Here is a 14,347-nt window from a genome sequence, read left to right as displayed (position 1 = left end):
AGTGCACTCACTTCCTAATTCTTGAGAGGACGACATATATGAACATGCAAATAGTTGCATTACTTCTCATGATAATTTGGTCAAACCACATGGCGTCCTGCACTAGTCCAGAACGTTTTATAACAAGCGGCTCCAAATCATTATGCCAGATGGTTTTCCTTCAGTCGACCGTAAAATGATTATAATGAACCCAATAATAACATATGGCTCGTCCACTATCTGTGTTAGCTAATATCATAAACGGTTCTCAACAGAAAAAAAAAACCATCTTCGATGGCAACCATCCATATCACCACAGGCAGCAACAACTCATACATCATAGACGGCTCATAACAAGAATCATCGGCTTTTAGTGCGGTATCACATACTGTTCCTTTTAAGATGTCTACTTTATGTTGAATAACAGCAAATGGATCCTATCTCGAGTACACAACTTGTATGGTTTTCCTACTTTCTGGCTACCCTCAGGAGTTGGGCCATGCAATCTGCAACAAACAGCATAAAGACACAAACCATGTATATATGCACATACACCTGACCATACTGTCATGTACATTACTTGAACCACTAGTTTAACAAGAATGATAATCACCACTACAATGCACAATAAATACGGAAAGTTTAAAAAGAACCATGCTACCATGCACATTATCTGAAATTCATCTAAATGTCAGCTGAAATTCATCAGAAATGTTGTACAATATCTAAAATTATCCACATAAGGAGTGCATCTTGGTCGGTGTGGTGGAGGGGCTCGGTGGAGGAGGAAGCTGGATCGGGGACGAGGCAACGATGGGGATGAGGTCAAAGCGGTGGCGGGGAGGAGGTCGACGAGTTGATGCACTACAGATCTAGGGAGGAGGATATGAAGGATTATAATGAACACAGTTTATCACGAGACATATGCAATATCAAAGGATAATTAATATTATACATATCATTATAGAATATAGATTCGTTGTTTAGAACTACACACATGTCTCCAACCAAAATATTCAGCAGACTCCACCGAAGTGAAGATATTCTATCTAAAAAAATCCTCCTAAGCTTCTTCTAACGCATGATCATTATCCTCAGTGTAGAAGGTGCAATCCGCAATAAGGCTAAAAATCACAGTGTCATCATCTCAAGTAAATAGATGTGCATTCAGATAGCTAACATCTAAAACTAAAGGGTAGAGAACAAAGAATTTATTGTCATGGCAATAGAATGTAATCTTAGTGTTAGGATGACCTAAGCCATATTGCAGATTAGTAGCAATAGTAAAAAAAATGATTTGGATGAGCATGACATCCAGCAGCAAGCGGAAGCGTTCATGAGGACCAGAAATAATATCGAGCTAACTAGCAAATAAACGAATGAATCTACCATTATGCTTTTGGAAAAATGTAAAATTAAAACAAAAAATACGGTACAGCATGAGAATAGAAAAAAAAATTATGTGCCAACTAAAAAACCTCTAAAATACAAAAAAAAAATCTATAAAATTCCTCTACAATGCAATTAAAAATAAGGCAACATGATACAACTAGATTATTTGCAACAAATTAGTCAACAGATAAATGGCAAGTCACTTATATAAAAGGACTAAATTTATCTCCATATATAAATTCTAGAACATCTAAACCCATATGCCAAAAAACTCATCTAAAATCTACGGGCTAAAAAACCCTCTAAAATCCATATAAAATGGTAGAATCCCTCTACCTCAATTGGCACAGTGGAGATGCTAAGTGGAGAAGGAGGAAGCCAACAAAGGGATGAGGTGGTGGCCAAGGACAAGGTCAATGCAGCGGTGCAGTGCGGAATCAGGAAGGAGGAGGACAGGGCAGCGATGGACGTCGAGGAGATGAAGGACCCGGGGGTGGTGCGGTGCAGATCCAGGGAGGAGGAGGATGTGACGTCGGTGAACATCAAGGAGGTGGAGGACCTGGCGGCAGCGCGAATCCGGCAAGGGGGAGGAAGCGAGCACCCACGATGCTGGCCATAGCATCATTTTATGTTGGCGGCTCCAATGCATGCTAGAGATGTGGAGGAAGAGGAGGTGACAATTCAAAGGAAGAGGGGACGGTGCGGAGGCAGTTTGGAGGAAGATGCACTACTATAGAAACAATTTATAGAGGCGGGTGATAACTCATTTCACAGGCATTTAGTCACCCGCCTCTGTCAAAGGCCTGTGGAAATGGACGATTTCCACACGTACAAAAGTGACCACCTGTGGAAACGCCTCTGGTAATAGGTTTTCACATGAGGTTTCTTAAGCGGACCACCTCTAGTAATAGGTTTTCACAGGCGGCATACTTTAGTATCTGCCAGTAGATAAATAGAATACCATAGGCAGGTGACATAAGGATTCGCCCATGTATGTATTTCATTCCAAATTCATAATAGGCTTATATTTTATTCCCTCCAGATTTCAAGACAGATTAATATCACAAATTTCAATAGCATTTGAACATAGATTTTAACATAATATTTACATCACCAAACAAATTCAACACAAGTACAACAATAACTCAACTAACAATACTTAAAGTAGTGTTGCCTCTCCCACTCACAAAGCCTCGGATGGATAGCCAATTCACCTCCGTGGTCAAAGAACCTTCCATTCTTGTGGATGATTTTGTGTATGATGAACTGACACATGTCATATTGGATGTTTTGAATATCTTTTATCGCTGAGCAAGGAGTTAGTACATTCAATCCTCCATGCCTGTAATGAAAATACAACTAAAAGAGTTAAAACACTGGTGACAATGGAAACAGAACTAAATAAGAATGTGTAAGCACAATGATGACTTACGTACTCATGGTTGATTATGTACCTCCCGTTTACCCTAAGAAACTAGCAAACATAGTATCCACAAAGAATGGTGTCAAAACCTTACTTGTGGCACTTCAAACAATAATGCAATATATTCGTTAGTTCAATAGTACTCTTCATCATAAATAGTAAGATACAAGCGTTAGAGGTGTGTTATACCGAAAAGAGTGTACAGACAAACATCTCATCTAGCTTGGTCGTATCATGTCTCCCACCTTGCAGCACGTACCACTTATAAGCCTTATATGAATGTCAAGAAGTTATCATCAATTCATAAATGAATTATAAGGATTGTTTGTATGAGGATTTTCTTTACATTTGTACAATGTCGATGAGATCTTGGTAGGATGATTGGGGGAAGATCGGCTGAGTCAAGGACCATGAGTCTGCTCCACTTCGGCATCAACATTATAAAAATAAAGTGATTGCTACATGAATACTTATGTTAGATTTTTTATCAACCAAGTTAGGTGCAAAATAAACCCTTAGAACTAATTGACGTATCAAACTTACTTAAAGTTGTAGGAGGTCATGATGTAGTCTTTGTCTTGCATTTCTAGCAGCCTCTTTCAGTCACTTGCCACCATCTTCACTTCGGAGCTTGAACCACCAAGGCAAGGGTCTTTGCATCCCCATACAAGAATCTTGCGGTCGGTCCACACCAAGTCGAAGGGTCAACGAGCTTGAGCCACCAAGACCCAAGGTACCGGTGAGTCACCAATACTTTAAGATACCGGCGTACCACTTGGTACAAACTAGGATCACTACTTGATCCTCTCTCTAGGCAGCAACAACTCTCTCTAAGCCTATTTGCACTAATGACTCCCTAATATTGTTGTTAATTGCCTTGAATGATCAATTTAAACACTCTGATGGCTTGTGTCTATGAGCTTCTCTAGACTCAAGCACCCTCACATGGTCGAGTAGAGAGGTATTTATAGCCTCAACCCCGCAAACTAGCCGCTGCTAAAACGGCTCTAACAAATTGTGAACATCGGATGATCCGGTGTCAACAACAGTACTAACACCAGATGATCCGGTGTGTATAGTAGTATAAACTAGCCGTTGGAACTCCACTCAAATTTATTTGTGAATACCGAATATTCTAGTATAACCTTCAACTCCATCACTGAACCATTCGATATGTATACTTGAGCCTGACTGAGCCACTTCTCACTGTTCAATTATCTGGTGTGTAAAATCCCTCTGATCACCGAACCATTCGGTGTGTAAAACTTCTCACACCTATGAAAACCTTCGGTCAAGCCTTCGGTGTATTCTTCTGAATACCAAACCATCCAGTGATTTCAAACCATTCCTCTAAAGATTTGCACTTCTCCTAGAAAATGCTCCAGTGTGCATATAGTGTGTGTTGAACCGCAGAACCTTCTCTAAGACAAAATGCTCTGGTGTATGCACCGATCAGAGCACTGGATTATTCGGTGTACTCTTCTCCTTTTTCTCCTCTGAGGTAAAAAATACTCTGGTGTGTACAACAACCAAAGATCATCCGATAAGGTCATTTTTCCTATTACTTCTTCAGTTCAATTAATATTCGTCCCAGCTATGATGGCTTCTTCATGTATTGCATCTATGAGACCTACTAAGACATATACTACATGAACATATTTGTCCTATTGACTATGTTATTATGAATCACTACAATCACATACATGCCTAAAAGGGTTATATTCACTGCATAGCCATATTGTTTATACTGGAGACTATCAATATACGGAAGCATCTACATGTATTACTCTAATTGGGAATCCAACATGTATACATAGTGTATCTTGTTTTCTCCTTGATCCCTGATCTCGAAGGTACCACTATTTAATTACGGATATATTATCTGGCACTAATCTTTGACAGTAATGATTATCACCAATGAAGTATTGTGTATTGAGATTTATTCCGATGCTCAACATATAGCTAAGATTGATATGTTTCTTGGACTATTCTCAACAGCTACCCTACACATAGTATTTTAGACTGGTCTTGACAGCTACCCTGCACATCGTATTCTACACTGTAATAACTACCGTATCACAGATGGCTCTTTAAAATTACCATATGGAATTATAGCACAGACAGCCTCATATACAAACCGTGTAGCATGCTTGATGATATCATAGACGGCTATTAAATAAAATTGTCTACGATGATATTCCAAATAGTTATTGTTGGGGGTCGTATGTAATGTTCCTCTATCTCAAATAATTTTACAGCTACTGAACTGTAAACCTTATCTTTATCACAGATGGGTTTTTTAAACCAACTATAATATCCCGTAAGATATTTGAGGTTATAAGCAGTGGTGCATCTTAAGTTTAGTTACCTGTCCGTTCCATATTTCTTTAACATGTCAAACATATCGCTTGATGTATCACAGCAAGTTCATTGACACATGACGCTGTGATCTTCCATATGGAGAAAGCGACATGTTAATATGTTATTAGTATTACTTAGTTAAACCATACGAATCTTCAATTTTGAACACGCTATGATCCAGACAGAAAAGCCACACAATCAATACATGCACGTCTCTAGAAAAGTTCCCTGTCGGATCTGTATTTTATTTATTGCCCTAGCCTATAAAATTCGTTGTATTGCTCAATCGCACACTCATGCATACTTAGCACCCGCTTACACTTTCGCCTTCAAATAGTTTAGGATGCTACGTTTGAAATGCTTGGGTTTATAAATCCCACTACAACAGTGCACCTGGTTGAATTGGCCGAGGCATTACATCTTAACCACCAGTATTAAGAAACAACAAATAAGGGTAGCCTGTCGAAAATATTGCCATCGGCCAAAAGCGACATCTATTTGAACACCAAAATTAATTGTCATCTTTTTAGGTTAGGAGCATCATGCATCCATACACCATTACAAGCGGTTGCGATAATTTTTTTTTTTCAACTATCATATTGAATCAAGAACGGTTCCTTCAGTTTAAAAGCACCGGGGCATGGGTTCAAACACCATACAATCATCTCATGGGTATAATGATGTCAAATGACAATTTTGTGTTAGCCGTATGCTGATTATGAGATAACGATGGATTAATCCACTCAGTTATCAAATCAAACGAGTGTACTAGGTTTTAAGTTACATCCGATAGCGCACACAGGAGCGTGCCAACAAAATGGATATTCTTGCTGGCCATCCTGCCTCACCCAGGTCTACCAACAAGTTCATACACGACAAAACAGAGCACAAGCTTCAGAGTATGGACTCTCGACATTTACAACTTAACATATGCCATTTTACTTGCACGATTTTGAAGAGATGATTAAAATTAACCAAAGGAAACCAAATTATACGATAAAATTACGGGTTGAATGCAATGATTCCTTTGACCAGAGAACTACTGAGACACAAAAACAGAATTTGGTGCAAGAAAGCAATGCACATATGACATGTAACTTAGCCAATATATTAAGAGAAAGAAGACGACGATTTAACAATTTTGAAAGTAAACTAGAATCTAATGATCTAGGATGTTACAAGAATATTAATTCAACAAAAATTGGATGTACCATTGCACTACATGGACAACTTCATTCCTGCTTTCACCACTTGATTTGTTGTACAAGGCAGCGCATGCTTGCAAACCTAGAAAGAGATAACTGGGGGGGGGGGGGGGGGGGGCAAACTCGTCACAATAAAAATTGCTAAATAAGGTTGCTATCTTCTGTCATTGGAACATCCTGAGGAAGTTATTTGCATATGCCATGGGCTTGACATCAGGATGTGGCTGCAAGATGCATCAGCAAGTGTAACAACGTCTCAATCAGATATCCAAGAAGTAATCAGATTGGTGCTAAAATGGTTTACAGGAGCATGATAAAATCAAAATAACAACCAAAGGGATCACTAATGTTCAAACTGGACAGACAAACTGGACAATTTCTGAAAACAGGAAGGATCCAGGTTTGCCCCAGTTTGAGTCTGCTATACCCTGGACTTCGGTACACACTTCCCGCACAAACAGCTTGTGCTTGTGATGCAAACTTGACTTCCATAAAATGCATCCAAACATAAAAGAAAAGTGTACAACTCACCACAGCTGAGAAAGTAACAATATCTGGTTTCAGTTCTGGAGATGTGAACCGAATAAATGCACCCTTGTTGCCCATCTGTATCAAAAATGCAATTAACAAGATTAAACAACATCCTTCAATAATACATAAACTGGATGGGACAACTATTTAAGAGTACTACCAACAACAATGTGGAGCTGAACCAAAACAGGACTTAAGGCTTCAAGAAAAGCTAACAACATTCCATGACACAACGATGCAAATGGATGTTAGTCCAAGCAAGCAACACAGTGTTATAGAGCTATACCTGGTCACAATAATTAGGCGCAGAGAAGACTGTTATAAGTTTTCCATCATGTTCAATTTCATAACCTTCATCCTTCACTTCATGGGATCGGACAACTAGATCTGGTAGCTCATCAGGAAAATGAAAAGCGAAAACATATCAATGCGAATTTCCTTCAGTAAACAAGATCCCACAACAATATTGCACTTAACAGTCCTTTCAAAAGAAACAATTGGAAGTAACAGCTGGTTCAAAAATCTATTTAGCAATGACACCCAGCTACATACCCAGGTCATTGTCCTGTAAAAACTTCTTCGTCACATCCGCGCCAAAGGAAAGAGCAACACCACGTTTGCTTGGACCTCTTCCAAGCTGAGGCTGAGGGTCACTCCATAGTAGTTCACACATTAAACCTGTCAATAAAAACCAGTAGTTACATTGCCAAATAGCCAATAGAAAGGATGGGCATGAAAATTTTCATTTTGACAAAAAGTAAGCATGTCACAACTGATGCTGGAAACATTATTTTGAAAGAAATTCAGCTTATGAAAATAATAGTTAATATTTCAACTTTGGGCCATAACTTCGCAGTGAGGTTCAACCCCTCCCAAGTTAATGGGCAACAGTCATCTCTCATGAAGAAAAGTACTTTGGGGTAAAGGTCATGTGATACTGTGGTAAGTTGACCAAGCAATGGAACTTCAGTATACCACCTTTGTGGTTCAAAGATAACAAAAGAAAACTCAAACCATGAACATGGATAACGTATACAGATAGTGGCTAAATCAAGTGGGGATGAACGGCCACAATTGTAAAGCATTCATAATATTAGATGGAAATAAATTAAGTATCAAACAAATATACAAAAAAAAAATAAGGACAGCGTACCTTCTTCAGGAGGCTCACAGAAACGATCAATGGACCTAATGTCAGAAAGCTTCACTCCATCAACACTAAAGAGACCTCCATGGACTACAAAGACCTTCTTGTTGATGACATGAGCAAGGGGCAACCAACAAAAGACTTCAGCAAATAGTTCAACAAATTTTTCACCCAACTTTGACCTCACTTCACCCTCGAAACCATATATTTTGTTCATGCTCTTGCTTTCATGATTTCCTCTAGCAAGGTACATAGCTGAAACATTAAAAGATTAACCCAAAGCAACATTATAACATATACAACATAAAAGCAGCTCGATTTATCAAAAGTCAACACACCAGAACTACTAAAGTAATAAATTGTGTAATGTTGTTCAGTTCGAGGAATTAACAAAATGTGTAGAGAGTACCTTTTGGATAGAGGCACTTGAAAGCAAAAAGGGTGAGTATGACTTCGACAGAGAAAGATCCTCTGTCCACAAAATCACCATTGAAGAGGTAAGGATTTTCTTCTGAGGGAAGCCCATTGAGCTCAAATATGTTAAGCAAATCAAAGTACTGCACAGGAAACAAGAAAAGCAAAAGATTAACAAATGTCAATTAGTACAACTTAAAGGAATAATATGACAATACAAATTTTAGCCAGGCCAACTGACACTGTTATGTGGGGCCGGTCCTATAGTCGCCGTAATAGGAAATAGGGCTGGCAGCAGATCACCACTTGCCTTTTTTGTTAGGAGATAAAGTTGGAAGGAGTCGGATTTGATTTGGTTAGGAGATAGAGTTTGAGAGTTTGATTTAGTTTCCAATTCAGCAAGAGACAAGTTTGGTAAGTCAGGATTTGGAGTTGTACTAGGATTGTAATCACCTCCCTGTATAAGGAGAGGTAATATTCAAAGCAAAAGCTCTCTCTCTCTCAGCCATCTCCTCCACCACGGCGCCGGGGAGGCGAGGTTATCGACCTCGCCCTCCCGTCGACCACAACTACTACCTACGACATGGTCTCCAATATGACACTTTGACTAATAATATCTATAAAAATATATCATTTCAAATTGAAAGAGTTATATATTATGAAAGTATTTTTCATGATGAATCTAGTAACATCAACTTATGTTGTCAATCTATATGATTTTTTTAGCTATTGATGGTCAAAGCTAAAAAGGTTTAACTTAGGACAAACCTAAATGGACTTATATTAGGGATCAGAGGTAGTATATTTTACAACCCAGTCTGTTTGTTCATTTGTAGGTGGTAATTACAAATTAAAGATCGAAGATGGTGATTTAGAAGACAAATGAATCAAATGATGTAGCAAGAGACACAACTTTAATAGAGTGATGTGATCATCTTGTGTTCTTCTCTTAGTAAGCATGCTCAAATCTAAAACGAATGGAGGGAGTAAAGTCTAAATAATCACTTCAAGTGATGCATCCATTAAACATACATACCTGGCCATGAACATCACCACAAACTGTAAAATGACCACCATTTGGAACATTCACATCAATAAGTGAAGGCATCGAACGCAACAACTCCAAGGTGTTTAACACAATCTGATATGCATATCTACATTGAGAAGTTAAAAAAGTAAATGACTAAGAGAACAGATATACGACAAGAAACACGTAAGATCTTTCCATCATTTGAAGTGTACCGTTTATGTATGCATTTCTGCTTCTTAAATTCATCCAACATCGCCTTGACAAAATCCAATGTTATTTCTTCTCCATCATTTCTTGGTCCCGCATATTGCGACTCTACTTCTGATGAATGAAAAGAATTGTGGACCTTAATTAGAATGTGAAATATGCTGAGATAAGTTGTCCAAATAACAGAAGCCTCCACTCACTCGAAAATGAAATATAAGGGCTCACATGCTGCATAGACATACAAATTTCAAATTTTCAATGGAACAATAACACAAGTCAAGCTGGATTCACAACAGTAGAATTATAAAGCTAATGAATTATAAAGCCAATTAAGTTACTGTGGGCACTCAGAAATCAAAAGTAGGCATCATTTTTTAATAAAAGTAGCCAGTGATGACTGGGCAGGCTCTTCTCACTTAGAAGAACAATGAAGAGCAACTTTAATCACCCACAACATCTATAAAGCATATGAGACCACACGTTTCATTTGTATACCATAACAACTAAGAATCCTCAGGTTTACTTCTACATATTCATCCAGTACTCTCCGTTTCCATTGGAGAAACATTATTGGCAAATGCAGTACCTCCTTTGCCAATGCTAATACAAGAATTATGAGAGTAATCAAAATCATAGCAAAGTGGCAAAGACAGATTCAGCATGTAAGGCTCACGCCCCACCTCAGCAAACTTTTGAATTATTTTAGGGTTATAAATAATAAGCATAAAGAACAATGCATAGATTTTGACAAAAGCAGAGCAGCCATACAACTCTAATCTATGATTCAACAAAAGCTAATGGAGGTGCATTAGCACATAACTCATAAACAATATCCCCTCTGATCCCAAATATAAGTCCATTAGGACATCAACATGATCTCCAATATGACACTTTGAAGAGCAATATATATGGAAATAAATTATTTCTAGTAGAAAGAGTTATATATTAAGAAAGTATTTTTTATGATGAATCTAGTAACATCAATATTATGTTGTCAATGTATAAGAGTTTTAAGATATTGATGGGTCAAAGCTAAAAAGGTTTGAGCAACAACAATCCTAAATGGGCTTATATTTTATATCAAATGTAGTATTACTTTATCGGGATGATAGTAAATTAGTAAAACTCTTAAGTTCTCTAATGCCGCAACATCGTAGAACATGGGGCAACTAGTGTACAAATATCCTGCAGAAGGTAAATACAAGAAACCTATGATATGGTAGTCGATAGAATCAGCCACAGAGCGCCTCTCTGCATCTCCGACAGAAATTGCTTCTTCAAAACGGATTTTTTGGACAGCTTTCTCACACTCTTTCAATTTTCTTGTAGCGTCTGGATCATTCGGGCAGATTTTTTTAACCTAATAAATAAGTATGGTTTAATTACACAGGTTTGAAAGGAAAACCAACAAAATCAAATTGACTAACAATATCAATTGGCAGTCTAGCAGCGAAGGAAACAAGGAGAACAGTTTGCTAACCTGCTGAAAGTCCTTCAGGGCTTCCTTGATCTTCCCCATGGCAAGATATGCTGCACCACGTCTATAATAACCCTACACAAAAGAAAAGTTCATCGAATACACAAACTCAAAAAAATAGGACACCAAGTCAGTAAAAAGTAGCATCATCACTTACTTTTGAATATCTTGGATCAATTTCAATGGCTTGTGTAGCATCCTGCACTGCACTTCCATATTCCTCTAATTTTGCGTGTGCAAATGCACGGTTTGCCCAGTAAACCGCATTCGTACTGTTCAGCTCAATTGCTTGACTGTACAACTCTATAGCCTGCGAGAACTTGTTTGCTGAAGGAAATATGTAGCAAGTAGTAAGTACCACCACTCACAGAGAACACTAAAAATGAACATCAGTAGCCTAACAATTCTCTGCATGTATTTAAGTTTGGTTGATGAACGATAAATTATGCTTTTCCATTGATTGGGAATTTGGAATTTTCAAATTTAGCAAAGAACACTAATATGTCTCAACTTTTTTAGGCGTTGTTTCAATTTCATAGAAAAATGCAGTCGTCATACAATTTATTTTTTGCCCACTTTAGTAAGGAACTCAGAAGTAATTTTTGTATATGACAATAGACCTATATGGAGTGCAAAAGCAAAATTTTAGCGCTCCAACTACACAGTTGGAAGAGGCAGGTCAAGTCCTGACGTACCCTTGAAGGCATCATTTGCCTTAAGTTTCAGCTCCTCGGCCTTTTGCACATCTGAATTTGCATTAGCATCCATGATTGTTGTTATCCTTCAGCTGTCTACAGAAAGGGCAACTTAGTATGAAGACTTAAAGACCTCTACCCACACACTGCATTTGCAAAAGGAAAAAGTTAGTGAGAGAACTAAGGAAGTATGAGAGTACCATGAAAAAGTATAATAAAAGCTTTAGCATCTTTTCTAGAAACTTATGATCCATACTTCATGGCGGTAGCACATATCACAATCTATCCCAGCATGCCAAAATATGCAACCTAAACTCTAATGCACTCAGGCCACACTATGACACTTACATACCAAAAGAATGTAACAACTTCATGAGATCGCAATGTTGCTGGAAATGTGGATTAGAACTATCACCACTACTTATTCACTTAGAGAGCAGAACAGAAGAGGGCACATCATGAAAAACCAGAGGCACATTAGCGCAAGAAGCCAGCTCGCAAGATTCTGCAGCACAAGAGCCCCTGGGCAGCCCTACTGGAGCCATCCATCCCCTAGAGCAACACCATCACAGGCCCTACCCAGTCAGTCCAAGTCCTGACATTTCACCTGATCTACATCGCAAACCATCTGAACAAACCAAGACACCAAGAGTTGAAGATATCACATGCCCAACACTCATTAAGGTCCACACAAGATTGGATTCTGAAACAGGGAAAACCAGATATCTCCTCGTTAAGGTCCTTAAGCATTTCTCTTTTCTTCGGAAACCTTTTTACATGCTCTTCTTTCAGCCATGAAACCTAAACACCATAGTTAGGCTTTTGGGCCATCACTCAAGCTCCACCCAAGATCTCCCTCCGCATGGATCAACTCATTACAGGACCAACCAATCACACCTGAGCCCTGACACACCTGATCCCATGTCAAGGACCATCAGATAGAACCAAGACACAAAAAATCAAAATAATAAGAGTTCCATCTCTCTATTTTACTCTCATATATGATGCACGCATAATTGGAGTTCCAAACCCAAGTCCACCACGTACCAGCTATTCTCCCAGCAAGGTCCTCCGTCATACTTCCCTTTTCTACAACATCTTTTTCTATTCATCAGGCTGTAACTTTACTTTGCAAGCACTTCCTTACAAAATTTAATGCCTATTAGGTTACCATGAAGTTATACTACCTAATCATATACCTTCTAAACAAGAGTTCCCGCAGGGGCGGATCCACCACTCAGGCGAGGTCTGGCGGCCGCCCGAGGTGTCCCGGCGGCGGAACGAGCAGAGAAACGCGCTGGCGCCTGTCGGAGTTGGAGACGAGGTCCGCGACGGAATCGAGCTGGACAAGGAGAAGAGTAGAGACGGGGAAGGTGAGGTTGCAGATTGGGTAGAAAGAGGAAGAGAGGAGCTGCCGGGTCCGCCAGCTTCCACGCTCCCGCGACCGAGTCCGAGTCCGCCGGGTGAACGTGGCGCAGGAAGGGGGCGTGCTCGAGCGCCGCCGCAGCCTCTTCTGAAACCCTAACGGCAGCCGAGTGGGCTAAATAGGATGCTCGGCATTGCTGGAGTAAGCCCATTAAGCCAACGCTTCCTCTTTTTTTTTCTTTTTTTCCATGAAAAATCCACATTTCAAATTTGACTAAAAAACATTATGGAACGCCCCCCCCCCCCGCACGTTTTCCAACAGTTCTTAATAAAAGTTTAAGTTGTGGCTCATTGCATATTGTCATTAAAATATTACATTCAAATATTAAATATTCAATTTATCTGTGTAATCATGCTTAAATATTTAATAAAAAATACATAATATATCATATTGTACCTTTTTGCAATATATTAACATTGTTTTAAGTTCCGTTATACTCTAAATTGTAATATGATATGACCATTAGAAATAGTGTTAATTACACTTAATCAAGATTTATTATTGCCACCACTAATCCATCTATATTTACATTTGCTTATTTTATAGGTTCATATTCTTATGTTATCTTTTGTTAGGGAATTAATATGTTTTCTTTATTATTGAGGTATTCTTCTTTATTTAGACTCTGTATCTTCACTTAGTTCAAAATTGTTTCTAGATCTATCACTAGCTGAGGCGGTAAGCGTCACAGTGAGCAATGTAAGGGTAAGAGACGGGGCTACCCAAACCCTAGATCGAGGTGGAGGTAACCGATGGCAAGTTGCCGAGAGTGAGAATGGATGACAAGGCCATGACCCGTGAGGCCGGTGTGTCGGGCTAAGTGAAAGTGTATCTAGGCCCCCTAAGTGAGTTTTGGCTTATTGATGATAAAATGATTAAGGGACTAATGAGTTTATTAAAGCGATGAATAGGTTTTAGCTTCATTGGTGAAGATATACGATGTTGACGTCCCTCGAAAAGAAAAGAGAAGCGTTTTGTAGTACTCAATAGGATTTAATTTGATTTTATCTTTGAAATTAAGTCTAGGAAAGTCATACTATCAAGAGGGATGCAATTGTTA

At 38.8% G+C, this 14,347-nt stretch overlaps 1 protein-coding gene across 3 annotated transcripts; it reads right to left on the bottom strand.

Moving 5' to 3' along the window:
* Positions 1-6,242: 6,242 nt before the first annotated feature.
* LOC133928603 (serine/threonine-protein phosphatase 5-like) lies at positions 6,243-13,406 on the bottom strand. Of its 3 annotated transcripts, none has more exons than XM_062375015.1 (13): positions 13,061-13,406; positions 11,862-12,007; positions 11,324-11,493; positions 11,170-11,241; positions 10,899-11,049; positions 9,695-9,803; positions 9,489-9,606; positions 8,448-8,595; positions 8,045-8,293; positions 7,444-7,569; positions 7,178-7,278; positions 6,892-6,966; positions 6,243-6,584 (listed from the first exon to the last, which is right to left on the bottom strand). In XM_062375015.1, the coding sequence occupies exons 2-13, from the start codon at positions 11,932-11,934 to the stop codon at positions 6,525-6,527; spliced, it is 1,452 nt and encodes a 483-aa protein (XP_062230999.1). In that variant the 5' UTR covers positions 11,935-12,007; positions 13,061-13,406; the 3' UTR covers positions 6,243-6,524. The 3 variants fall into 3 exon arrangements, with proteins under 3 accessions (XP_062230999.1, XP_062231000.1, XP_062231001.1); XM_062375016.1 differs by having other exon boundaries at positions 11,862-11,957; XM_062375017.1 differs by having other exon boundaries at positions 11,862-11,953.
* Between the last annotated feature and the right edge of the window lie 941 nt (positions 13,407-14,347).

Source organism: Phragmites australis, chromosome 9 (assembly GCF_958298935.1).
Source record: "Phragmites australis chromosome 9, lpPhrAust1.1, whole genome shotgun sequence".
Classification (NCBI taxonomy): domain Eukaryota; kingdom Viridiplantae; phylum Streptophyta; class Magnoliopsida; order Poales; family Poaceae; genus Phragmites; species Phragmites australis.
The sequence above is the reverse complement of the archived record's forward strand: the minus strand, read 5'-3'. Positions and strand labels throughout refer to the sequence as shown.

Excerpts from the sequence above, each read along its gene's own strand:
- LOC133928603 (XM_062375015.1), bottom strand. The coding sequence starts at position 11,934 with ATGGATGCTAATGCAAATTCAGATGTGCAAAAGGCCGAGGAGCTGAAA. Across the intron at positions 11,494-11,861 it reads GGCAAATGATGCCTTCAAGG|CAAACAAGTTCTCGCAGGCT; the intron begins GTACGTCAGGAC and ends TATTTCCTTCAG. Across the intron at positions 6,585-6,891 it reads TTGTTACTTTCTCAGCTGTG|CCACATCCTGATGTCAAGCC; the intron begins GTGAGTTGTACA and ends TGCATCTTGCAG.